This window comes from Cladophialophora immunda (assembly GCF_000835495.1).
Source record: "Cladophialophora immunda strain CBS 83496 unplaced genomic scaffold supercont1.5, whole genome shotgun sequence".
Taxonomy (NCBI): Eukaryota; Fungi; Ascomycota; class Eurotiomycetes; order Chaetothyriales; family Herpotrichiellaceae; genus Cladophialophora; species Cladophialophora immunda.
Genome location: NW_015622545.1, coordinates 630,730 through 656,472, shown reverse-complemented (window position 1 = coordinate 656,472; position 25,743 = coordinate 630,730). Strand labels below are relative to the sequence as shown.

The following is a 25,743-nucleotide window of genomic DNA, read 5'->3' as shown; positions in this document are numbered from 1 at the left end:
AGATGAGTCGCTCACAGAGAGATAGATGCTGTCGGCGGTGTGCGCAGCGGCAGAAGGGTGTGAGAGCGGTTTCGCCGAGTCTTGGATTCCGCACACGCTTGTGTTTGAGAGCTGGTCTGTTATTGCTCAATCCGCGTTGGTATTCCTCGAGAGGACTTTCCAATTCGGCTAGGCTGTTCTGGCTATACAAAGCTATCATCAGTGCACGCAACGATCATGGAGAGTCTGCCATTGGGTTCGTCGTGGATGGATCTTGAATCAAAAGTCTGAGCGTTTGAAAACTTCCTGTTCCCGACTCCCAAACGAGCACACGTTCTCCGTCAACTGCGGGCGGCTTTGGCTCCTGGCGCGAAGCTCGCGGAATCCCAGACGTCCTTCAGTCGGCACGCCTTCGAATATCAATCCACGACCACGGTTCGTGGCGACCAGGCTTCGCTTCCAAGGAGGACCACCTTGGACATGTCAACGTACAGGCTCTCAAGTGTGAGTGACCACAGAGATATAGCCGGATTGAACAAGGGGGATAACCTAGCAGCTTCAACCCATCAAGCAGCCTTGCGGAAGAGGCGTGCTGGAAACAATGTTCAGTGTCTGCTGCAAGGTGTCGGTTCGTCCGGCCGTCAGCCAAGGACGCTTCGTCGTCCAAGGTGTTCCCGACCCTCTGATTCGGTGGCGCTAGGAGTCACGCGCAAGCGAAAGAGCCACAACGAGAGATCTGTCGAAGAGTTGAAGGGGGAGCCGACGGGTGACCAAGGCTGCTGCTTTCCTTAGAGCGATGGTCATATCCAGCTGAGCCGAGTTGGATGCAAATATATACTGGTGTTTCTGGGAAGAGTCGATGACACAGTGGGTGAATCATCTGGGCGCGTCTTCAGCGTAAACACCCACACGAACCGCCCCGAGGGAGTTGAGTTAGGCACTTCCTTTGGGGACTGGGTATTTACCTAGGCACTAGCTCGGGCCCCCAGGTGTATAATTGGCGGGCCTACTGGGGCTCACTGAGTCTATATTTTAGACGCCTCCTCGCCCAATGATCCCTAAATCAATGGGGGGGTTTTAGCGAATGAGTACCCTAACTAACCCTTTACTACCTAACTACGTTCGATAACAAATCGAAATGGAAACAAAACCTGACAAACACAATGAAATTCGTTATAGCTCATCAACTGCCAGGCTGGTCGATCCGGTACAGGAACTCGGCGACATTGAACCAGCCCTCGTAATCGATCTCATCCCTCGTCTCGTCCAGGTCGTAGTGATAATGGCCGCCCTTGGTGGTCTCTCTGTCGGCACCTGAGCTCCCACCCCCATCCGCGCCGGGAGAAGAAACGGTGAAGCAGTGCGTGTGCTCCATCCTCAACGCCAGCCCGCCGTCGTGGCCCGAGTGCAGCACGCTCAGACACACCAGGGGGCCCGTAGCAGTGCCTTCCTGGTGGCTGCTTCTGGCGCTCTCTCCGTCCCCGTCCCCGTCGGGTCCGGGCGCGAAGGACATGTCAAAGTAGCGCAGCCAGCGGTCGACGTCGGCCCTGGAGCCGAACGGCCGAGGCGGGAAGTCGGGCATGACGTGGAGCTTGGCGGTGCCGTGCTTGATCAGGAACACGCCGCCCAGCGAGACCAGCGTGTCCTCCCCGAACGCGGCGGTGAGGGCGCGCTGGATCGTCGCGGTCAGGTTGAGGGGCCCTGTGCGCGACCGCGCCTTGACGTGCAGGCACGCGCCGGGCACCCCGTCGGAGCAGAACAGGTTGCACATGAACGCGAAGCCCGTGCTGCCCTGGGGGACGGGGGCGCAGCACACCGTGTCCGCGGCGGTGATCTTGGCGTAGTGCGTGCGGTTGCGGACCGAGCTCTCGCCCTGGCTGCCGGCGGCGGTGCCGTACGCAAAGTTAGGCATGAGCTCCGAGTTCTGCCCCAGGACGTAAAAGGGCCCAGCGCCCGCGCCGAGCATGAAGCCCGTGGACGGAGACATGTCGACTTGCTGCGCGATGGCGGCCAGGTCGTAGCGCTTAGCCAGGTTGGGCGTCGGCGAGAGGTGCGGCGGCCCGCCCACGTCGACGATGCGAGGAGACCCGGTCAGTCCAGGTCCGGCGAGGTGGTAAGGCGCCGCCGTCAGGTCTGGAGGCGTGGCCACCGTACAAGACGAGACGGCGAAGTTGGACGCAAGGCCAGCAGCGATGGCGTCGGCGAGGGACGTGAGGGATGGCGGCGACAGCGCAACCTTCCTGACCGGCCATGGGTTGGACGAAGTCATCGCGGCGGAGTAGCCTGTGGTGGACGCAGACAGCCTTGTCGTGTGCTTCTCTTTCTGTAGACGCCTACTTGATCAGCTGTAAGGAGGTGTGTCTTCTTACCCAGTCATTGTGTTGCCGTAGACAGAAAGGAAGGAGGGGGAGAGCCAGCAGTGAGCATTGAGCAGTTCGACCTCGGACATGGAGATTGGTGGATGAAGGCATGGAACAACAATCTTCCGGCTGCGCAAGGGCGACGCCCTCGAAACACCAGCAGCATGACGATGAAGCCACAAGTCAGTGCGAGCGCCAGCACCGCTCCAGGCGAAACCCAGAAGAGTCGGCGATGGCACCCATGTCACCACGGTGTCTGTTCCTTGACTGCGGAGGCGGTCGAAGGTGTTGATGCAGTCATGGCTGGCTCGCGGTCTGGACGGTGCAGAGCCCGCAATTGCTCCAGCTCTGTGACGACTCGATGCAATCCCCTGATGCGGCAAGTGGCGACGGCTTGGTCCAGCGATACATAACCGTCGTAGTATCTGGATCCCCTCTTGGAGACCTTGGTGGCGAAGTGCTTTTGACCCCGGGGTAATCTGTTGCCGGATTCACGGTAGATGTGTGCATGCGCAATGTTGACGAACAAGGTAGGCAAGATGACCGAAATCCGCCGTCCCGCAACGGTCACGTATTTGGCACGAGGGAGCCTGGGCTTTTTGCTCTGTGGACGCCTCGAGCCGCGCTGTTGGGCATCGTCCCCGGGACTTCGGAGTCGACGAACAGCGGCAGCAACACAAGGGTGCATAGACCTGAGTGACATTGAGAAGGGACACGACGGCATACGTGACTTTGCAGACGACGGAATGCGTGCACTCCCTGGCCTTGGAAATGGCCGCACGCTTTCTGCCGCTGCCGCTGCCGCTGTTGTCGTCTCTGTCTTCCAACTACCTTCTTCGGCGCCATCTGACGCCTCTGCCGTAGCCTCTGTCTCTGGGGTATCTTCCATTTCCACCTTGATCGTGGAAGCATCGTCCTGCTCATCGCTTTGCTCGCGAACAAAAGAGGCTTCGCTGGGAGGGCTCGGTGTTGATGCGACACTCGTCATCGGAGAACCCGGAGAAGGAGGAGCAGTCAGCGGGGCATCCTCCCGGGTGTGACACAACGGATGCCTGTGTAGGATGCACCTGTATTGTAGGGGAGGGCACGTCGACCGCTGCAGCTGCTCCTCTAGAGGCTCGATTTTCGCGGTCACGATCTATCGTGGCATCATCAGTATCACCGGGCCCGGGCCGCCTGGCATTCGAAGCGTACCCTTTCCTCCGTCGCAACGCCGTGACGGAACCGATCGAACAAGACTTCTTCACGTGCTCAACGAACTCGCTCGTGACTGGGACACGCTTGGGCCCGATGCCTCCGGATGTCCTCCTCCTCTGCCCGTAGCTTTTCGAGCTGCTTGTCAGCTCTGTCCTGGACAACGCGCAAGACCTGGAGGCGAAAGTCAAGGTTGATCGGCATTTCCAGCTCGCTCCCTCGCGGAGGCAGACGAGGCGGCACGGTAACACCAGCCTCTGCAATAGGGTTGGTTGAAGAAACCCCGTGCGTGGCCAGGAGCATTTCCAAGAACTCCGCTGACAAGACAGCAGCAAGCGAGCGGTTCGGGGAGGACGCCGACATGGCTTGGAGAGTGGGATGGCTTCAATATAGACCTCCAAGTAAAGACAAAACAATGGTGATGAACGGGTGTTCAACCTTCAGAGCGGGACTCTGCGGATATGATCTGCGATGTGCTAGATCGGAGGAGGGTTTGGGAAACGTTTGCAAGAGACGTCGCACTGGGTGTGGAAGTCTTTCCACCGATATAAAGGTTTTGGGGTCTGGGTGGAAGAGAGACCTAGGACACTGGGAAGCTCTTAAACAGTTCTCACATGGGATCAATGGGAGAGAGGAAGGTGAGAGGGCACGGCCCCAACTAGTGCGGCCGACTTTATATCTCTCCTGGGAATCCATGGTGCTGTCATGCCATCGAAGAGGCTGTGTGGCCCCCGCTATCTCGACCTTGACCTGAGGATTGATGTCTGCCACGGCTTCCCGATCGCTTTCCTGGCCCCCTAATCTCATCTTTCAGATGGTCTCCACGACGGCCGATCTCCTTATCCCCTCCTCTGCGAGCGGCATGCCACTTCAACCCGGTCAGAGACCAAATATCTCCATGCCAAAGTCTTTGGTGGCTTACCTTTCACGCTTTCTAGACCATTTTGAGTATGGAGTCCTTCTCTTGTATGGGGCTCCTTGACCGTAGATACTGGACGACCAGTTTGACGCGGAAGTATATCCAGATTAGCGGCAAGCAGGCTCCACCGATCAGCCCGACGAATGGGCCCAGGAGGATGATGAGAACCGCTGCGGTTTTCTCGCAAGCCCAAGAAAGTCGGCTCCGCTGGGCCAGAATTTCGTCCTCCATCCTGGGGCTATGTTGTCGGGGTTCTGTAGTCAAGCGGCCTGTGCCAGAGAGGGCCATCCGTTACGTTTGGTATTTGCTGCTCTGTGAGGCAATGGAGGGAGGTTGGAGATCGAGCCTGATCGACGTGAAACTCTGCGAACATTGGGGTTTTTACGGCATGCTCGTATGGCCCACACCCCTTTAGCAGTACTAGTGATCTTGGTGGGCTGGTGGGTGCGAAATTCGACTCTCTCTCTCTCACATGGAATCGGCGAGGACGGGATCTCTTGACGCCTTCAAAGAGCAGCAGGTCCTCCTCGCTCCGACTTGCTAGATCACTTCTCTCAGCGCGGGGTTCAGTCTGCCATTGGCGCTTGGCGTGACTTTGAAGAGGGTGGGTGGCCACCATGAGCATGCTCCTTATTGGTACTGCTGGGTTGCCCAAGTCGACTTCTATCCTGGGGAAGATCTGGCCACGCCAAAAGGGCACTTTCTCTGCCTCGGCCAGGGTGGTGCAAGTGATGAGACAGCCTGAGCCTGGCACAGCTCTTCCCTACTCAATGAAACCGAGCTTCAAAGCGCCATGGGAGATTCTTGAGACCCAGGAAACGGTTGGTTCGTCCCCACTATTGACTCTCAGCTCTTTGCTATCAATCGCCACATTCGTGGGCTGAGGCTGAAGCAGAGGACGGCGTAGCAGGCCAGAGCCGAGAATGCCGGTGACTGTAGAAACTGGTCAACTGAGTCGTAAGTCATGCGTGACCCCATCTCCACGCCTGCAATTCCTCGTATTCTCCAGGTCGTAGCTGAAAGCTGCCGCCTTGCCGGTGTAGCCTGAAGCGTCAAATGTCTTGGATTCCTTCCAACCCCGAGCAAAAGAGAATTTGGGGCCAATGGCCACCCGCACCCTGCCCCGATCGACATTCTCAAGCGCCCCAGCTTCGTTTATCAATGGTTTAGGGTGTCGCTCGGCACCAATGAGAAACCCGTTCTAATGCGTGGGTGTGGAGTTCCACCCGTCAAGAATGAGAGGTCATATCTCAAACATCCAGGATACCAGAGACGCTGTGGCGTCCTTCTGGACAGTCCGGTCGATGCAAGGGCCGAATGTCCAGCAGCTGCCCTTGGGCGAGAATCATTGCTCATTGAATCAATCGAGACGCTCATTCGCAAGTCCACGCCGCAATCCCTCCCTGACCGTATCGACACAGGCACGCAGGTTGCCTCACCATGGTCCAGGCATTTATTCCATGTAAGAAAGCCAGGCAGCAGACACTTCTCAGCCCTTTCCTCTTCACCTGTCGTCTATCTCGCGTGCCCCTCGCCAGATAAGTCCAGGTCGGTGGTAAATCGATGAAAGCAACCTATGTAGGATCCTGAGGCTAGCATCGATTATCACGCAATAATCTAGACCGTAATGTGCGTGTATGTAGACCGCAGCCACCCGGTGGTAGAGACGGAGCAAGAAGCCTAGCCTGGCGTTGGCGGCCCAACAAACTATGGAGACGACTCGCCAGTTTGTGGTCCAAGTCGGGGTTGTCGGCACCCCAGAGGGCGGCAAAGTGAGACATCGGAGGCATGGTATGCGGATGGAGTGGCCATTCGGACGCTACTGAAAGATGACTTTGTTGTCCTTCAAGTTGGTGAACCTGTTGATATGGCCCAAGAGACCATCCTGGGAAAAGCGAAGGAGAATTGGCATCGGCAAGGCAAAATACAAGGTCCCCAGGTAGACAGACGTCCTCTCTTGGCCCTGCAGCCCGTTTCTGACAGGTTGGCATGTCCCAAGGTCTTTGCACAGTTGATTCCCAGTCTATTCTCCAGCAAGCATCCTAGTCGAGTCGAGCAAAGGTCCAGATGAAGCATAAAGGCGGTTCGAGGGGGGACAGAAAGCAAATTGTCGAGGCACCTGTCTCAACTCTGCAACAAACTATTGTCAGCCTATAGGCTGCGAGTAACCTCTGTTGCTATTAGGTAAAGAGACCATTACACCAAGAGGACTTGGCGTCATGAAGCCACCATGTGCAGATGGGTCGCAGAGGAATCCTGGTCACGGCTGAAGGTGAGGTCTTTCGTCCAACCAACCGCTCGTTTAATTCGGCCAGCTGGAGATGTTGGCCGCTCTAGGAACTGGCAGATTCTGGGACTGACACGAGAGCAACCGAGTGCTGTTCGATGGCTTCGTGTTGGCAAGAGAAATTCGCACTTTCAGGGTAGTCCATGCCTATCAAAATCCACTTTCCAATTGCCTCTCGCTAGGCAGTGTAAAAGTCCTGCTTCCGTCCCAAGGCTGCCCCACCGGTCAGTTCGGCTGGAGCCCCTGCCTCTCCAACCAGGTGTCCGTCCATTGCTCGGTCCAGTTGTAGTCACAAGCGTAATCCATCATCTCCCCGCAGGGGTGACTAGCATCTGCCTCTTGGAACCAGATGTGCTCATTGAATTCCTGCAATGAATGATAGAACTCGGTTGAATCTTCCGTCTCCTTGTTGAGCCTGTAGAGGTGGAAAATCTCCATTGCCGGCACACCGTCGTCACCCATGCTCATTCGGACACTCAGGATTTTGCCTGGCACAATCGAGGTAAGATCACCGTCTGTGGGGCGCTGACTCTTTCTGCTGCCTCGCTTCGGTGAAATACCAGCAAAAAGAACCGGCTCACCTGGATCTCTTAGCCGAGTCTGCCGGTCTGGATTTTCAGGAGGGCGGCGGGGTGGTGCAGGCGTTGCAGGTCCATTTGGAAGAGGGTGTTGACCAGATCTTGCAAGCCTGACAGTTTGGACAAGTGGCAGACCGGGTCTCTCACGGCGGATACAACACTCGCGAAGGGCCAGGTTCGGCTGCGGTCCTCCTGCTCGCCAGAATGGTGGAGCTCAAGATCTTGATTGACTCTGTCATCGTTGGCATTCACCATCAGACAGTGGGTCGAGATGAAGAATGTCAACTGGGGGCGTTCAGAGGATGGGTAGAAGGTGACGGTGTTGGTGGGAGTCCATCTTTCAATGGCGAGAGTTTGAAAGTCCGTAGCTGGTGTAGCTGACCTCACTTATGTACCTGAGACAGGAGTACTTTCTGTGGGTGAGGTTGCCATGGGGTTGAGTGAAATTTCGGCTCAAGAATAGAGTATCCCGTGGCAGTGATCTCTTTGTTGCAACAGAGTGGTGTGGAAGTGAGCCAGCTTAGGCAATGGAATATTGCAGCTGAGTACAAAGAGAAGGTTGATGAGATAGAAAGGCAATACTGATGGCAAACACTTGGGGTGGGATGGTAGTTTTAGAGGATGTCGAGATTGATCCGAAGGGTAACGATGAGCTGGGAAAGTGGAGAGAGGTAAATCTGGCACAACAACCACTAGATTCTGGCGAGATGCTCGGGTTGTAGGGGTTGTGAGGGATGATAGGGGTCCAAGGGCGTGAGGTGGGAGTTGCAATTTGCGAAAGAAGGGAGATGTCTACCAAGCTTCAGTCATCCCAGAGCGCGCATATGATTCGCAACCACTTGCCTGATAAGTGCACTCTATACTGGAACGGGGCAGGAATCAGCCAGGCCGAGTAAGGAGGATAGCGAAGACAGAGAAGGCGGCCGATCTTGGAGGAAGAAGTGAAACGGGGAGGAAGGGGATAAGTAAGGAAGAGAGATGGCGTCAGATCACCGTTCACATTCTCAGTGAACCTTCAACTGCGGTCACTGAGCGGCGGCTGCGTTGGCCTTCGACCTGCCTGCGCCTGTGTCAAGTCGCAGGGTCACCGCAAGCCACCGCATCACCGCCTTCACCGCCCTCTTCTCCTTGACCTATTTGGCCTCTGTGACCATCCTGGCTACCTCAATACCTCTGCCAACTGCGCCTCTCATTCTTGCTCTGCGACTCCTGGGCACCCTGGCAACCCTTTTTGAAGCCTGACCTCCTCCCTCCGACGTGGCCCGGCCGCCACAGCCTTACTGCCCTTGATTTCAGATATCTGAGGCTCCCACCAGTCCTTCTAGTGAAGAGATACTGCAGCGATGAAGCCTTGCCGCTAGATAGAGGGCCGAGGCACACCTCGTTGGCGGAGGCAATTGCATTTGCTCCACATCCAACAATCAGAAGGCATACCTGATACCGTGATCACCAGAAAATCTACAAGGCATAAGCATTCCTCCTTTATGTCGGCATTCGGAGCCTTGCTGACCAAGGCGTCGATACAAGAGCTGCGCTTATCAGACGTGAGCTCTGTTGAGGGCCAATAGGATTCGTCGAGGTGTATACGGGTCATCACCCACGCTATCAGTCTGTCTGACATAGCCGATCCAATCACAAAAGCTGCACTGCAAGATACAATCCTGTGACCGGGAGATGGTCGTGCACGGTCTGCCATGGCACGCCGACGACTAGGATGAAGCTTGCTTTCCCAAGAAGGTCACGTCCGCGGATCATTGGGAGCCCAAGATATTGACCTCATGGCATATGTTGGAGATGTCTCCATGGTCTTCAGTGAGCATGATCTGGGGCCCCAGGAGGATGTGAGGTTGAAATAGGGGAGGACGAGAGAAACGACAAGCGCCTGATCTACGCGATTATGGCGGAAAGAGCAGGTGGAGAAAGTCTTATGAACTACCCAATATGGGTATGTTACTCGAAATCCTTAGTGGCCTCCCCGGATATGTCAGACAAACAAACGGAAAGAAGGAAAGTCGCCGGTTGAAGGCCGGTGTAACTAATCATTGTGGGAGAGGTTGCTCAGCCTTGCGAGAGGGAGCCACAAGGCTCCAGGCGGAAAGGGGGGCGAGAACTCGGCGAGGACGGCACTGACGGGTGCCGCTCTAGCAACGTCGGCAATGATATGTACTTTACCGTAGAATATCGTGCCTCAGTACCGAGTTGCTACACGTGACGTGCTCTGCGGTACTAACGCTGTCTCCCTCAGCGGCCACTGGCGGCTTTCCTCGCACCCTGGAGCAGCTCGTTGTCTATGATATCTTTGGCCCTGGTCACTTGTTGGAGGTATAGAGCAATTAGGGGCACTCAGCAGTCAGGACTCGAACGTCCTCAGGCTCTCGCTCCAGACACCCCTCTGCGGCTTGCCACCCACTTAACACTCCCAGCACCAGCCTAGTGACAATTGCCCGGAGCAGGGCCCCTTTTAGGGCACCCCATAGCTATTGGTAGGTGCAAAGCCTTTGTCATTTGCACCATGTGCAGTCACGAAGTGTGAGCGAAGCAAAATCATAGCAAACAAAAGGACTTTGCCGACAGCCAGAGGCGTAGGAGCAGCAAACAAGCAAGTGCCAACCCAGAATGAGTGGCCTGGGAGAATGTAACCAATTGGATGCTATTCCCAGCCCGAAAAGTCCATCTTGGAATTGAGACAAAATGTGTTGGCTACGCTGCATCTGGATTTTGCATTTGCACTTGCATCCTGCAAGCCTCCGCCTCACTTTTGGGCACCCCTGGAGTGAACTTCCTTTTTCCTATCCCGACCCAACTGGGTGAAGACAGGAACGGAGTGCAGAGGACGAAGGAGAGCGAACCTAGGAGGCAAGCTGCCTACAGGGTGGATGAAAGTGACAGGCGTGTTGAGGAGGTTGTTGGATCGGCAGTGTTGTACTTGGAGGCCAGCGATGGTCCATGAAGCCTAGGCCAGCGGGGCGAGTGGTAGAGACTCAACGACAACAATAATGAGACAGAGAGGCAGTGATGGACGCCAACAGTCGGGCAGACACTCGACCTGCTCTGTTGGGCGCAAGACTGGGCCAGTGGGGGACATTGACTAGTTCCCTTGGTTTGTCGCTAACTGGCCAAAGTCGGGGAACCAGGGTTGATGGGATCCTGGGGCGGTAGTTGGGCATGCATCAGCGTCGGCGAGTACGGCGCGGGGAGCAAGAGCCATCGTGATTGTGAGAGGAGGAAATCGTGAGTGTGTATAACATAGCGGGAGGGGCAGAGTAGAGGGTGAGGGAGCGGGGGAAGGGAATGGGAGAGAGGGATGGAGGGCAGATCAGCAAATCGGCCTCTCGCCCACTACTACTGCCTGCGCCTGCGCCTACAAACCCCCACCCTCCTTACCACCAACTGCACCCAACTATCTACCGCCCTTCACACAATCAAACACCTCCAGACTGCAGTCCAACTTCATTGCATTCTATGTCTTTCATTTGGACCCTACGTCTATCTGCACGCGAACCTTAGACTACCAAACATGGTCTCGAGTTGCCGAGCAGAGGAGTGCTGCCCGTGTCTTCGCCTTGTTTCGCCCTGTTTTGCCAGGCACGCCCACCTGCCCCCGGCGTAGGTGGTGCTCAACAAGGGAGGTCGGCCTGAGAGCTCCATTGGCCCTGATGCATGGGGGCTCTTGTGTTCCATGTCATTTTCTGTATGCTTTGCTCGGACCTTGCGAAGGTCGGTGGGTTGGACAGGGAGCTCACCCGAATGGCGCGGGCCGAGCCAATAAACCAGATGGAGGGCAGGGTTGGAGAGGAAGAGGGTGGTGGTGACAGTTGCCACCTTGTCCCTTCGAGGTTTCTCATTTGCGAACCATTGATCGGTGTAAGCGAGGGACGCAAGCCCATCCACACACTTCTCAACTTTACAAGATGGAAGACTCCGGTTCTCAGAGCCCTTCTACGCTCAGGCCAGGCAGGGGACGCAGGCAGGATCCAGTGAGCAGCACCAAGTGACACTCCATTCCCTCTGCCTGACCTCTTGTTGCGAAAGAGACTGACTTGTTGGGCATTAGCCCGCCAGCCTCATATTCATGCACGCACGGGCATTTTGGCATTTGCAAACAGAATTGACCGCCAAAACAACGTCGGAATAGTGTGTGCCATGGATGCTGCCTCGATCTATGTTTGTGTTCCGTCTGAGCATTTTCACGCATGACATCAGGACTGTATCCTGCATTGGAAACCATATGGAAGTCGAAAAACGTGAGGCCTATCGCTGACTACGGGATGTCGACAGGTCAAAATCTCAGCCACGCTGGCGTGCGGACATCCGAAAACTACAACTAGGTTGAAGGATAAAGGCACAGACATAAGTACCAACCTACAGAACCATCCAAGGTATCTTGACTACCTCGAGTACCCGGACGCTCCCGGGGAGAAAGGAAGACCAACTTTGGGTCCCACACCTGCCATGGCTTTCGCCTCGATCGGCCGATTTGCTTGAATTTGTTCGATTGCTAACGAGGTCCCAATGCACCCTCACGCTACACCTCCACGCAACTCACGACTAGACCTGGTGCATATCTGGACATTGATGATTCATGATTCCAGCCAGAACTTTCCTTTTGGCCCGATTTCTCCTCACAAAGGTGGGCAAGGCCAATGAGCTGCGAAGGCGACCAAGCAAGCAACCAAGCCAAGGCAAACCAAAGTCTTTGCCGCCTTCTCCAGGGGTTTGATCGCATTAGTGGTGCCAGAGGCCAAGTTCACCCAACCGAACCATCAAACTAAGGCGATACAGAGAGAGAGAGGGAGGGAGGGAGGGAGGGAGGGGTAGGCCGCGAGACTAAACCACAAAGGAGGGTGCTTCAAGTGAAGCGGAAGAGCTCGAGCGGTAGCTGGTGACTTAGCCAGAGCTGGCCAGGTGTATTCCCCCTGATTGGCAGCCACCTGCAACACTAACGCTCAACCTCGCAACAGGTGCTACGACCATCAGTTCACCATCATCGAGTAGAAGGGGGAGGGGGAGGGATAGAGAGAGGTGATGCCGGCTCGTCAGTCAGTTGGCTTTTCGTCCCCCAAGTTGCGTCGCAAAGCTAATGCCAAAAACACGCGTGTTTTCCAAAAGATGAACTTTTCACGAGTCCAAATCAGACCGTGGCACAACTAACGAACATTCAGCACACAGCTAGCGGGACAAACCAAACCAACTCCCGATCACCAACCGAAGGTATCTGTTCCACACCACGTTTCTCTGGCCCTGAACCCCTCAAAATCGTGAAAAGAAGGTAGAAAACCCGAAAGTCAAGCGCACCACCAGCTTGAAGACCATTCCGTGTCAAAACCGCCATCCCCTTGTTCCATTTTCTCCGCGGATTTCAGTCATCCCCGTCGTCTCGTTCTCAGCTATCTCCATGCCAGTTTTGATGAAATACATGGTACTCTCCAGTTTGTTGCGTATGAAGTCCAGGTGGTCCCGGTACGAAGCCCAGGTGCTGAGCTTCTTGTCATCTCGTTGGCTCTGTAGTTCGTCCAGAAGCCTATCAGTATCGTGAAGAAGACCATGCACTCCGTACATGTCGTCAAGGTGGTCATCTTGACCGCCCGCTTCCATGTCTCGCCGGTGGATGTATTCGGCACCCGTGGTTGCTATCAGCCCACGCAAGGCACCATTGACGGCGGCCAACTGTTTTGCCCAAGAAGTCAACAGCTCATCCGGCGGCAATTCAGGTGGGAGATCCGCTGGGTAAAGCCACAACAGGAGACTGAGAGAATCGTATGTATCCCACATCCTTTGCAACAGCAGCATCGCCAGTGAGGGCTTTGAAGGACATTGGAGAGTTAGCAGTGGCTCCTATCGAGGCTTTCTTGAGGAAGGGAGGAAATAGACGTTACCCCATAGGCTCTGGTGATAGACTCGTCTTCGAAAGGATTTTTTCCTCGATCTGGGTCGGGATACTCCATCGCCATGAAGAGAAGGCCTTTCATATAGGCCAGCCGAACCGACACCGGCCCGTTGCCTGCCAGCTCGAGAGGCCGGTCGAAGTGATGAAACCCAGTATCAGCCACTCCGCAATCATGCCAGCCCCCACTATCTATGCGCGTGAGAGACCGGGTCTGCACGACCACGACATGATTCTTTCGGGGGTCGATGGCGTCCAAGGAGGCTAGAAGCCTCCGGGCAAAACGATCGTATAGAAATGAGCAGTGCAGCATGTGATCAATGCGGCCTTGAAAGTAGGCCACTGGGCCCGTAGACACAATATTCATTGGAGCAGACTTGGGATGGGTAAGAGGCTGCACAAATTCGAAGGGAAGAAGGAGAGGAACGAACGACAACGAGGGGAGCAAGGAGCTGAAGAGAAGAAGGGCAGATGAAGGGAGCCAAGGAGATGATGGGAACACAGCGAGGGAAAAGATGCTTGGGATGGGGTTTGTAAGGAACCAGGAGGACTTAGCGAGAGGTAGATGAGGTTGAAGACGAGGAGGGGGAGCTGGGGGAAGGGGGAATGGGAGGTAGAAATACTCGGTACAAAGGCCTCCAGAGTCGAGACACTGGAAGACATACTGGGGGCTCAAACCAGGCGGCTGAATCCTTGGCGGCTCTGTGATGTGCCACATCAACATTCTTTCACTCACTTTCACTTCACCCCCATCCATGCACTCGACATTCTGTATTGCTGCAGCCCGCGTCTGCATTTGCATTTGCGTCTGCATCTGCACCGCCCTCTCCTCCTCTGTCTCCATTGGCATTTTGCTGCCACCTGATTGCAGGCCCTGTCCTGCCCTGCTTCGGCGAACACTTGGACCTCACTAGCGACGCAGTCTTACTCAACGCCCTGTCCACCTACCACCACCAGAATTTCTCCGCTCGGTAGCTGGAAGCTGGATGATGCTCCCGCATTGACTCCTGATTCCCTGGATGTCCAGACACACATGTCGAGATCTGCATACCCGGCAGGGGCCAGGACCAGGCAAGGGGAGGGGAAAGACCACTTTGCTGCCAGCAGCGATCAGAACGAAGCACCCTTCACGCACATCCCGGGGGGTGTGTCTCCACTCCAGAGGCTAAGGCGGCCTTCACAAGGCCCTGACTGGCGACCCCGACCGCCACTTGCACGCCTGCCGTCGTCACGGCTCGAAAAGAAGACAGAATAATCCGGGGAGGAGGGGAGGACAGGGTGGAAAATACAAACCGCCCTCTGGCCAGCTTATCGTACGCCAACGTTGTGTCACCCCAACAACCTCCCTATGGCACTACCGACGTTGACGCCCTTGACGCTGTGTCTCACGGCCCTTCTCCAAATGCGGAAGGCCGTGGTGGCCACTCGCATTCCCAACAAATCAGAACGGACGAGCTGTTCTCCCTAGCCTGCGACTAGCTCCTGGGAACTTCATTCCGTGCCGTCTGGGGGGCCCACTCTAGCTAGCCCGGACTCGTAGGACCAACTTGGAGCAGCGACGAGTCATGGAAAGGTGGTGCGGCCATCAAATGGTCACTGGCTGGCCGCGTGACAGAGGTCGTCTTGATGTCAGTCGAGGAAGGGAGCACGCTTCGGAAGCAGACCTGGGACAACGAAGCCTCCCCCACCCCAGGAGACACCGCCTTCTCCTTCTTCTCTGCCTCCCCCGGTCTTGCTGCGTTCTCTCACGCCCAGCCAAGCGCAGAGCACATGACATTCAATATCACGTGGATGCTGTTTGCAAGGCTGTGCCCCCGGAAAGGAGAGACAGAGGCCATTCATCCAGGCAAAGACTCACCGCAAGCTGTACAGCGGACATTGGCTGTTTATGAATCATCCCAGCGTCATATGCTATCATGTTCGTAGATGGGTCTTTATTAGATCGCTCATTGCAGACGCGGAGACGGAACAAGCTTGTATTGCGTGCAAAGTTAACATAACATGTAGCAATGACCAAGACTAGCCACTTCTTTGGTTCTCTAAGCCTCCATCCTCGAGAAAGACAAGGTTGCACTGCACCTCTATTTCAAGAACCAATCAGATGTAACATCGAAATGTGGCCCTCGTTCTTCGACGACCAAAGAACGACATGAAGTCCCGTTGAAGAAAGAGAAGTGTCAAACCCAATACCCTTTGCGGTCGTGTCCACCGAGCATACGTGTCCCCAGCTGCAACGTGTTGTGGAAGGACAGCGGCCGAGAGGCAAACCGACGAGTCGTCTTGCAGGGCAGGCGACTTCTTGTCGTACACGCACAAATCCGCCCTCGAGATGATGTTGAGACAGTCCTTCAGTGAGCTGGGCTTGCACAAGCGGCGAGCAGTCACCCACAACATGCATGCCACACACACTCTCTCTTGCCGGAAAACCTTGGGCCCTTTTCTTTCGTCGACAAATCAACGCGGGCGGTCCACCCCGTCTTCGTCGCCGCGGTTGTTTGCGAGCAGACGTCTGTGGTTGAAGACTTGTCTGGACCGTGGAAGATTGCATACTCGCACAAGGTATGGTAGCCGTTCCCTGACCGCGTTTACTCCGGGCTGGGTTGGGTTTGGGGAGATTCGCTCTAGCCCTCTACTCCTCGTCGTGAGCTTGCTCGTCTTCTTCGAAGGCATTCGACTCATCATGTGGTTGACCGCGCTTGGAGGTTGTTGCGGGAGGCTCGGAGCCAGGCAAGAGGACAGCAGCAACCTGGTTTGCTTGGTTGATGAAACAGTCCCGATAGGTCTTAGTCAGGTCGCGAGTGTTCCGATAGGCGGTGAGTCCTTCTCGGAAGTTGCGGACGTTTCCTCTCATGGCATAATCGTTCACGAGAGTCGTATGGTATACAGGCTCGCCTGCACGGCAAAGATGCTGAGCGTGCCGTTTGCGGCTTCATAGGTTGTAGTAAGGGTGTATCCAATGTTGTCGTAGGTGAGCGCCACGGTGCAGTAGTTCTGTAGCCTGTCGATAGCAACGGCTCCAGGTTCTCCATCTTGGATGACCTGGACTTCCGACTCGGCAATAAGTCCATCCTTACCCTTGAGCTCCATGAAGAAATGAGGCGCAGCAGGACGAATACCCGAGCTGGTGGGAATAACGTGTCGGTTGAGGTCACTCCGGACGTGCTGGTGGATCGCAGATGGCTTCGCTCCATGGTACAGGGCAGGCTGTGCAGCAGACATGTCTTTGATGAATGATTCGAAGTTACTGAAGCGGCTCTCACATCCCGACCGGTGCGTGGTGGTTTCTTTGCCGGTGATGATTGGGATGAATTTGCTCATCGCTGTGGTGTCCGTGTTTGACAATTCCGTTTATTCCCTGATATCGAAAAACTCTTCAACATCAAATTGAGATGTTGCCTGGGACGATCGCCGCGAAGCAAGTCTGGTTTGGATGTCGAGCAAAATGAGCGACTCAGGGTAGCGGTGCGATGGCAGATACTCGCCATTTTCACTTAGTTTGCTCTCAAGATTCCTCATTCGAATATAACCGGAAGATGTGGTTGACTCTATATCGTCAAGCTGCTCGTGGTCGTCGGAAAATTGTTCCCGTTTCTGGTCAGTCACAGCTGGGTTACACCGGAATAGTAAAGACGTACTCCTCTCAGATGTGATAGGCCAGGGCCTCCACGGCGAGCAAAACCCTTGAGACATTGTTGAGCTTGTCCTCCAGGATGTTCAATGTTGGGTGTAGGGTTGCAAACCGGTAGCCGGCCCTTCTCCTTATGAACCCGGCGGCCATACTCCTTTAGAGAGGCGAGAGTCAAGGTAATCTTCAGCAGTGAATCTCAGAAGGCGGCAGGGTCACCTAGCCGAGCATGCTCCGGGGATCATCTGCCTGTGCACCCAGATTCTCTGGTTCAAGGTGCAAGTTGATCCCCGCCAGATTCGAACCAAACCAGCTACCACCCAACGAGTGACACATCCAGCGAAAGCAACGAGGGAAAACAGGTCGAAGAGGAACTGCGTGGTTGAAGATGGCACTGGCCACCGACGAAATGAGCAACGGCAGCGGCAGCGGCAGCGGCAGCGACCCTTTTGTGAGGCGGATTCAAGAGATCCGGATAGGGGACAAATACCAGTTGGCGCAGAAACTGGGCGTCGGCGGTTTTGGTGGGGTCTATTTAGGTAAGGTAGAGTGCTTCAACTGGAACTTGATGGACCTATCTCACTGATAGTTCTCCAGGGCGTGGTGTTGACACGGGCAAAGAGAGCGCCATCATAATCGAGCATTGTATGTCAGCCACCGCTTCTCATGAACGAGGTCAGCGTGTACCAAGAATTCGCCCGTAAGCCTGGCTTTCCCCGCGTACACTGGCACGGCGAGCCGGACGAGTTCAAGATCCTCCTTGAGCTTCTCGGACCCAGCTTGGAAGACTTGCTTCGATATTACAGAACTTCCCGAAACGTACCTACCCCGGCGGACACATTGCAATTATTTCCGATTCCGCTAGCCAAGACGCTTTCCTGGATTTTGTCTAGATGTTGTATTAGAGCAACGAATCACGACGGGACACATTCTTGGCAAAATCTCGTTTTATCTGTACCAGATCTTTGTAAGATTTCCATATTTTGTCAGACCGGAAAGGGCGCACTTTACCAATCTGTACACTATTTACCACAGCTATGAGAGGGGCAATTGAGTTCAACCACGGTATCAAGGACATCGCGCAGTACCTTCAACTTTTGTTCGACCAGGGTGACCTTGACCCTTCGATCTGCACAGTGCTGATTGTCCATATCAGAATGAAGCCGCCACCACACTTTACGGCCATACTGCTGAGGAGGATTGAACTAAATATCTACTCTCGAAAATCTAGCTAACCAGCCATGATGCTGTTCTCCATCCTGGAAACGGTATCCAAATAAACTCCCGCGATATCTGGAAAAGAGAGACGATTCTACCACAGCTCGTCAGGCTTTCCATATTTTGGCGTGAGTTGCGTGCGCCAGCCTTGCGAGTATGTCAGGCGGTCTGCCGAGCCGCAGTTCCAGTCACACCTATCTTAACGAGCTGCGAAGCTAAGATAACCCCTACCTTGGTGCCTGCAGCTACGTGCGATGCGGGAAAGGAAGATAGGGCGACGATCTGTCGTTAGGTGGATTGATGCACGCCACCATCAGAAATGGCGGGGTTGATCCGCGGCAATGGTTAGGGGCAGCTTCAGCCGTACACTTTTCTGGGCGCGCACCCTCCTCGAGCTGGTGCAGATTTTGTTTAGAACTAACATTCGAGATACGGTTCATTCGACATTTAAATTTGATTCCTTCATACTTGAGCTATTCCTAATGTGCGGAACGCGTTCTCTATCCATGTGCACCTGAGCTTGGTTGCCTGTTGACACTGGCCCCTTCACGCTTCAGTATTTGAGGTTGCTGTCTTCGACGACCTTACGACTTCTTCGAGTTCAAACGAGCCAAACTTGAATATGAGGAGCTGGTCGAGCCTAATTCTCCTCCATCGTGAGGCATTACCATTGCCACAAGGCGCCCGCGATGTTGCATAACTTTCCGTCGACCCTTCCACTGAAAATTAGTCAGAAGAGTTAGATGATCAGACATGGAGTGAAATGATATCAATTGAAGCTACGCTAGTTGAAGATGCGAGATGCACTCTGCCAGACGTTGTGGTGATGTGCGGCGTTGTTAAGAGGGAGGGGCAAGAGAAATAGAACACCAAGCCCTGGCAGGAGAAACGTCCTGCGACTGGCGTTGGTTCTATTGATTTTAGCATGCTGGGAGTAACAGTGCTTACATGACAAATATCTGTTTTACACGCTGGTCTGGATGCATGGGCAAGAGTTATTGTGCGTGAAAAGAGAGGTACTAGTGTGAGATGGGCTCAGGATGCGAAGGTGTTCACTTGCTGACCGCAGGAGACCTCTTGGGGACCGGACACCTTCGACTCCCTTCGACATCAACTCATCCCACCCGTACCCGCCCAGGCGTCCGCCGACGCCATGGCCGAGTATCCTGATTTAGACAAATATTTCATTTGCAATGCCCATCTCAGGATGCTTCACAAGGTCCTTCACAATTGCCAGACACGGTCACGCCCTCTGAAGAGGGAGATTTACCCTCACCCCTTCCTGAACCCGTCGTTTCTCGCGGCAGATCGAACGGAACCCCACACGCGCCCAGCCAGAATCTATCCTCACATCAAGAGAAATCGTCATTTTTAAACGAGAAGGATTAGGATCCACACCAGACATATGACGGAGGCCGTTTCCATTATTTAATCGAGTGGAAGGTGAGATTGAACAACAAGGCGGTCTCTAGTCAATCTGAGCCCAACGTGGTGGTTTCTCTCGCCTACTACTAGCGATTGGTCTTACAAGGCCGGTTCAAGCAAGTGGTGCGCCGAAGGTTTCCTGGGAACCGACGACTGCGGCACGAGCACACGAAGGTGGTGGTCTCCGTCACAGAGCGTTCGCAACCAGCCCTGACGAGGGAATATGACGGCACCGAGATTGATTAGGCCATTGCAGACAAATAACTGCTCGACTGGAGCCCATATTTCCAGAAGGGCAAGAGACTTCAGGTCAGCCTCTTCTTCAACTTTATGGAAGCTAATTCGCAGTCCGCCAGCCGGTCGGCGAGAAGAGTCGACAAACGTGGACGAACATCAACCAGTAGTCGTATACTCGCGGAACGAGACTAAGATATCGCCACAGAACAAGAAGAGTCAGGACGGCGGCCCATTTAGCCTGACATGTACGCATTCTTTCGCTGTCCGAAGTCGTGCGAATTGGGTCCACACTGTTAGGTAGACTCGGAGGGGAACCATCACAAGATGACACAGGAATACTTTCGCATATTCGAAGCGCACATTGCCGCGCACGGGATGCCGGCAACGTATAATGATATACCCCTGGAGCTTCAGCGAAAATTGATTGCGGACCGGCAGAAGCACGAGCGCAGAGGGAAACAGGCGTCGATGTCTAGTTCTCGTATGGCGCCCATCAACATCACTAACGTATTGCCTAGCCAGCCTCAGCACATGTCACATGTCGAAGGTGAGAACGGTCAGTTGACGTCTAGGTATCATTCAGACGCAGCAGGACTCCAGCAACTGGAATTTCCTGGGCTTCGCGATGATGCGTTACGAGAATACGCCACCTGGCAGCAATCGAGGGTCCGGGATCCTTTGGTTAAAGCTGGCTTCGAAAAAGCTTACGATGTAGCGTTGAAGGAGGGTCTTTTTTTGGAATCCATCTACGAAGAACCAAATCCTAGTGTCTTTATTCATAAAGGTGTGCCGGGGGGCGTTGCTTGGTATTTCTGTCGCCGTAAGGATATTGAAAACTTTTATTACGGCAACAAACGTATGAGACTGGACGGAGGCGACGACGGAAGTTGACTGGTCAGATTCGATTGGTGGCATGCATGATATCTAGGCTGTATAACACCAATGATTCAATGGGGTACTGGCGAATGACCTACATTCTAGAATATCGGTGCTGAATCTATAGAGATGTTCCTGGCTCTTCAATGGTCCATCCTGCGTACCTAAAATGGCCTTTGGCACTCTCTTCCCTTCTTCCCACCACGTCGACACACCATTCGAGAAATACCCTAAAGCCCGGTCCAGGGTTCTGTTCGTACACCTTCCAGTTTTTCTTGATGGACGCCTTTAATTCGGCAAAAAACTCTTCAATGGGATTCAGCCGGGGTGAGTATGGAGGCAAATAAAACAGCTTCACTCCTGCCGCATCGCACATTTGCGTGATCCGCTCACTACGATGATATGACGCATTGTCCATAACTAGGATTGACTTCGGCTCGGGGAATCTTCCACAGTGGTGAAGGAGCTGTTCGATAAAGTCCTTAAACACAGCGGTGTCGGTAGTGCCTCGGTACACCCGTAAAAGGAGAATGCTATCCTGGGAGTACGCCGGCAAAATTTGATACCGCTATCCTCGGGGGAACTTTCTAGTTTGAATAGGGGTCACACCTCGTGGAGACCACCCATTGCTCCTAAGCCCATCTCTTATGTCGCACCCAGATTCGTCCACGTACACAAACTGGTAGGAGTGGAAGGAGGAAATACTGTGGAGGTAGTAGTCGACTAGGTCGGGATTCTGCTCGGCGGCCTTACGACGAAACTTCTTCTTCGACCGCCCTGCAGAGTGCAATGTCCTACTAACAGTGGATTTAGTGACAGCCACTCCAAATTCGTCCCACAGCCATTCTACCATCTCTTCAAGGTATAACTCAGGATGTTCATCGAGATGGGCAAAAAGAGCATCGCGCATTGAGGGGGTGATCGGTGAGGGTCGGTCGCCCGCCACGGCCAGGTCTCGTGGTGCTGCCGAAATCACGAAGGTTTCGCTTGATGGCTTTGACGGCGTTGATGCTGCACTTCACCCCCTTCATCGTCGCAATCTGACGATTTGTGAAGCTACCATTCTCAATCATGCACCGAATGCGTGCGTGTGTTGAGGCTGGGAGTTTTGGCGCCATCTGTGGTTGGCGTGCAGGGCAGTAGGTTAGTCGTGCTCTGACTGTGAGGAAGTTGCGAGTCCTGCGGATTATCTCGAACATTCCGCAGGCGATCATACCCGCACCTAGCCACCAGCGAGCATTTATCCCACATTGGTTTTGGGCAGTGCAACACCATGCGGACAGATTTTGTACAGAATTATCTACCCAGTGTCATTCTTCATATAGGAATGTCGACGAGAGGAATGTGCAGCAGTCCTAGGATCGGAGAAAGTACCGCAGCCATACTGTACTGCTAGCACGTAATCAATCAACATTGCCTCCGTTGTAGCCTTCTCTTCTATCTTCCACAATGAATCTCACAAGATCTATCAACGACATGCGTGAGGAGGGGTTTCTGGGATAGGTGCCGAATATTCAAGATCTTTCTGATCAAATCCCGTATCGGCCGGTGAGAGTACCCGAGCATCTGGGTGTCCATGAACAGCTTCATCGTTCGTTGCAGCGCTTCTGCTCGAGCTTGTCTGGTTCATCAGACCTTTCAAAGATCGCCTTCGCAAAGCAGAGGATAGCTCGAGGACAAGACGCAAAGCGAGGCTGCGCAGAGATGACGCTCGGGCAGTTCGATATCGGGATATCGTAGCGCTCGCTGAGAGGCAAGTACTTTCGCTCGCAGCCCACGTGAGCCGCACAAACAGGCAGGACCCACGTCTCTCTGCTGCGATTTGAGCTCGGTCTGTCAATATGTTGCAAAGAGGCTGGCACACGATCTTCCTACCAAAATCATGGCTGGAAGCTCGAGCACCTCTGGCGCGGATCAATCCGGCTAACGGGCCCCGTTGCGTCGGGTTGAACCCCGCTTTACGAAGGATCGCCGGCGAAGTCAACACAACCCCACGATCCGCGTGGCCCGTGTGGGAGAGCGTGGAGGGTTATGGCGTACTTCACGTGGCAATGCCAACGGCAGAGGTAGGCCTAGAATTCCCTCCGCTGGCCCTTCAATCACACATTCTGCTCGACAATTTAATCACGTGTTCCATCGGAACGCCCGTTCAGTGAAGCGGATGCCTGCCTGCAAATTTACTCCAAGCAGCTCTTCAGCCTGATCGAACACTCTTCAACGTGTTCTCCCCATATGCAATTGGGTTCCTGTGGCCATGGCTTGAACTACCTACTGTGTCTCGGCGGCAGACTCACGAGTGTCCTCTTTCCACCCAACTAGCAGGCAACCACTCGGCCGGGGACCCTCTCCTGATCGAACTTCGCCATACGCGCGACAGCCTCCTGAACCTCATATACTCTACGTGGCAGGATACACGTCTCAACAAGCAATAAGGATTCATCAGCAATGCGCTCGATGATGCTCCTCTCTGCACACCAGATGCCTTTCGACGTATCCTGATACCTGAGTTTCACGCGATGCGACTTTTGAAATTCGACGGTGATGGTCAGCTGAGCCTGACCAAAGACTTGATCGATGACATTCCACACTACGCGATCCTCTCCCATACGTGGGGAGCAGATGATGAAGAAGTGACCTTCAACGATCTGAAAGATGGATCTGGCAAGAGGAAGGCTGGGTACGAAAAGATTCGGTTCTGTGGAGAGCAAGCTCGGAAAGACAAACTAGAATACTTCTGGGTGGACACATGCTGCATCGACAAAGCTAACCATGCCGAACTCGCAGAGGCTATCATCTCGATGTATGCCTGGTATCGTGATGCCGAAAAGTGTTATGTATACCTCTCGGATGTTTCGGTAGGGGTCGTTGACAAGAACCGCCAGCCCGAGCAGATATGGGAAGCAGAGTTTCGGAAGAGCCGGTGGTTCACACGGGGCTGGACACTTCAAGAACTCCTTGCTCCTAAGTCAGTGGAGTTCTTTGCCCGAGGAGGAGCATGGCTTGGTGATAAGCATACACTGCAGCGGTTGATCCACAAGACGACCGAGATTCCCCTCACGGCACTCCGCGGCGTCCCTTTGCTTACGTTCAGCGTGGAGGAGCGGATGCGATGGACAGCAAAACGGAACACCAAAAGAAAGGAAGACAAGGCGTACTGCCTCCTGGGGATTTTTAACGTGTTCATGCCTCCAATGTACGGTGAAGGGGAGAACGCATTCATTCGGCTCCAAAGCGAGATCGATAAGCTCTCAGGGAGTAAGGTCGACTCGAACAAGGTACCCAGAGCCCGAGATGCTCGCCCGGTCTGGCATATCCCTTTTAGCCAAACATCAGAATTTGTTGGCCGCACATATCAGCTTCAACATCTCAAACAAAAGGTTGAGGAATTCGGTCGCAGCCAAATCGTATCTATACTCGGTTTAGGAGGTGTAGGCAAAAGTCGCTTGGCGTTAGAGCTAGTCTACCAAATCCGGTCGGAACACCCACAGTACTCACACTTCTGGATCGAAGCCACAGATAGATTAACATTTGAAAGGGATATGCTCGAGATCGGGAAGCAGCTTGGAATTCCGGGGATTGAAGACGACAAAGCAGACGTCAAAACGCTAGTTAAGGAACGGCTCACCCATTCTTCAGAGGGCCGATGGCTCTTGATCCTCGATAACGTTGATGATGAGGCGATCTGGGTAAAGAGATTGGATCCCACCGATGGGAAGTCCACACTCGTGGAGTGGTTGCCAAGCTCAAGTAATGGCGCCATCATCATCACCACCCGATCACGCCGTGTAGCTAGCCATCTCGCTGGAAGAGAGGTGACCGAATTGCTGGAGATGTCACTGGATGAAGCCAGAACAATGTTCACGAACGCCTTGGAGAAGCCTGAGATGGCTGCGGACAAGAACGTAACGTCCATCTTGCTTGACAGGTTGACCTATCTCCCGCTGGCCATAATCCAGGCTGCCTCTTATATGAACATGACTCAAGAGCCTTTGAAGACTTACCTGGAACTCATGGATGAACCTGAAGATGAAGTGATCAGGTTATTGAGTGAGGATTTTGGCGACCGATCTCGATATTCCAGTGCCCATAATCCGGTCGCCACCACCTGGCTTGTCTCGTTCAATCAAATTCGCCAATATCATCCATTAGCTGCGCAGTTTCTCAGCTCGATGGCTTGCCTTCGTGAAAAAAGTATTCCAAAGTCTCTGCTGCCGGAAGTCGGATCCAAGAAGGATGCTGTGGATGCCCTTGCCACGCTGAAGGGATACTCCTTTGTGACGGAGCAGATGGGGAACGAAGGTGGGACAAACCATGAGGCATTGTATGACATGCATCGACTGGTTCATCTTGCTGCACGAAATTGGCTCAGGAAGGAAGGTACGCTTGGTGATTGGAAGAGGGCCAGTATTGCACGACTCGCCCAGCTATTCCCTTCCGGAGACCATCAGTCCAAAGATGTTTGGACGGTTTATTTACCGCACGCTCAGAGACTTTGTGAAGATGACGTGATTGAAGATCTTCCTGAGCGGTCCCGGCTTCTCGAAAAGATGGGTCTGTGTCTCTTTGCCGATGGGAAGTACGGTGAAGCTGTGGAGGCACAAATGGCAGTGGTGCACTGGAGGGAGAGCAAGTTGGGAATGTCCGATGAGGAGACATTACGGGCCTACAACAACCTTGGCGAGGCATTGAACTGGAAGGGTGATCACCGTGCGGCAGAGAAGCACTTTCAGCAGGCTTTTCAGAGACAGAGGGACGTCGTTGGAGCGGAGCATCCCTCGACGCTGACCAGCATTGCCAACCTGGCGTCGACGTACCGGAATCAAGGTCGATGGAAGGAGGCGGAAGAGCTGGAGGTGCAAGTGATGGAGACTTCGACGAGGGTGCTGGGGGCGGAGCATCCCTCGACGCTGACCAGCATGGCTAACCTAGCGTCAACGTTTTGGAATCAAGGTCGATGGAAGGAGGCGGAAGAACTACAGGCTAAAGAGTTAGACATATGTTCGAGGGTGCTAGGGGCGGAGCATCCCTCGACGCTGACCAGCATGGCTAACCTAGCGTCGACGTTTTGGGATCAAGGTCGATGGAAGGAGGCGGAAGAGCTGGAGGTGCAAGTGATGGAGACTTCGACGAGGGTGCTAGGGGCGGAGCATCCCTCGACGCT

The 25,743-nt window shown here is 54.2% G+C and overlaps 10 protein-coding genes across 10 annotated transcripts in view; 4 read left to right on the top strand and 6 right to left on the bottom strand.

The window, feature by feature from the left end:
- Nucleotides 1–1,162: 1,162 nt before the first annotated feature.
- Nucleotides 1,163–2,366, bottom strand: PV07_08603 (uncharacterized protein; the record flags this gene model as incomplete). Its single annotated transcript, XM_016395790.1, has 1 exon — nucleotides 1,163–2,366. Exon 1 carries the CDS (start codon nucleotides 2,246–2,248, stop codon nucleotides 1,163–1,165), a length of 1,086 nt encoding a protein of 361 aa, XP_016245646.1. The 5' UTR covers nucleotides 2,249–2,366.
- A 2,101-nt stretch (nucleotides 2,367–4,467) lies between these two features.
- On the bottom strand, nucleotides 4,468–4,683 carry PV07_08602 (uncharacterized protein; the record flags this gene model as incomplete). Its single annotated transcript, XM_016395789.1, has 1 exon — nucleotides 4,468–4,683. One exon carries the CDS (start codon nucleotides 4,681–4,683, stop codon nucleotides 4,468–4,470), a length of 216 nt encoding a protein of 71 aa, XP_016245645.1.
- Nucleotides 4,684–7,329: 2,646 nt separating this feature from the next.
- PV07_08601 (uncharacterized protein) lies at nucleotides 7,330–7,749 on the bottom strand (the record flags this gene model as incomplete). The annotated part of the gene is given in 2 exon segments (XM_016395788.1): nucleotides 7,330–7,694; nucleotides 7,713–7,749. The coding sequence occupies 2 exon segments, from the start codon at nucleotides 7,747–7,749 to the stop codon at nucleotides 7,330–7,332; spliced, it is 402 nt and encodes a 133-aa protein (XP_016245644.1).
- A 4,664-nt stretch (nucleotides 7,750–12,413) lies between these two features.
- Nucleotides 12,414–13,783, bottom strand: PV07_08600 (uncharacterized protein). The gene is made up of 2 exons (XM_016395787.1): nucleotides 13,194–13,783; nucleotides 12,414–13,119 (listed from the first exon to the last, which is right to left on the bottom strand). The coding sequence occupies exons 1-2, from the start codon at nucleotides 13,566–13,568 to the stop codon at nucleotides 12,637–12,639; spliced, it is 858 nt and encodes a 285-aa protein (XP_016245643.1). The 5' UTR covers nucleotides 13,569–13,783; the 3' UTR covers nucleotides 12,414–12,636.
- A 178-nt stretch (nucleotides 13,784–13,961) lies between these two features.
- Nucleotides 13,962–15,257, top strand: PV07_08599 (uncharacterized protein). Its single transcript, XM_016395786.1, has one exon. It carries the CDS (start codon nucleotides 14,767–14,769, stop codon nucleotides 15,091–15,093), a length of 327 nt encoding a protein of 108 aa, XP_016245642.1. The 5' UTR covers nucleotides 13,962–14,766; the 3' UTR covers nucleotides 15,094–15,257.
- Nucleotides 15,258–15,789: 532 nt separating this feature from the next.
- PV07_08598 (uncharacterized protein) lies at nucleotides 15,790–16,052 on the bottom strand (the record flags this gene model as incomplete). The annotated part of the gene is made up of 1 exon (XM_016395785.1): nucleotides 15,790–16,052. One exon carries the CDS (start codon nucleotides 16,050–16,052, stop codon nucleotides 15,831–15,833), a length of 222 nt encoding a protein of 73 aa, XP_016245641.1. The 3' UTR covers nucleotides 15,790–15,830.
- Nucleotides 16,053–16,063: 11 nt separating this feature from the next.
- Nucleotides 16,064–16,519, bottom strand: PV07_08597 (uncharacterized protein; the record flags this gene model as incomplete). Its single annotated transcript, XM_016395784.1, has 1 exon — nucleotides 16,064–16,519. One exon carries the CDS (start codon nucleotides 16,517–16,519, stop codon nucleotides 16,064–16,066), a length of 456 nt encoding a protein of 151 aa, XP_016245640.1.
- A 695-nt stretch (nucleotides 16,520–17,214) lies between these two features.
- On the top strand, nucleotides 17,215–18,061 carry PV07_08596 (uncharacterized protein; the record flags this gene model as incomplete). The annotated part of the gene is made up of 3 exons (XM_016395783.1): nucleotides 17,215–17,365; nucleotides 17,424–17,471; nucleotides 17,862–18,061. 3 exons carry the CDS (start codon nucleotides 17,215–17,217, stop codon nucleotides 18,059–18,061), a joined length of 399 nt encoding a protein of 132 aa, XP_016245639.1.
- A 1,969-nt stretch (nucleotides 18,062–20,030) lies between these two features.
- On the top strand, nucleotides 20,031–20,597 carry PV07_08595 (uncharacterized protein; the record flags this gene model as incomplete). The annotated part of the gene is made up of 1 exon (XM_016395782.1): nucleotides 20,031–20,597. One exon carries the CDS (start codon nucleotides 20,031–20,033, stop codon nucleotides 20,595–20,597), a length of 567 nt encoding a protein of 188 aa, XP_016245638.1.
- A 2,144-nt stretch (nucleotides 20,598–22,741) lies between these two features.
- PV07_08594 (uncharacterized protein) overlaps nucleotides 22,742–25,743 on the top strand; it is a gene marked incomplete at its 3' end in the record, with an annotated part of 4,970 nt that continues 1,968 nt past the window's right edge. Inside the window, exon 1 of the mRNA XM_016395781.1 lies at nucleotides 22,742–25,714. Within this exon, the coding sequence (XP_016245637.1) occupies nucleotides 23,099–25,714 (2,616 nt within the window). The 5' untranslated portion in view covers nucleotides 22,742–23,098. The remainder of the gene's footprint in view (nucleotides 25,715–25,743) is intronic.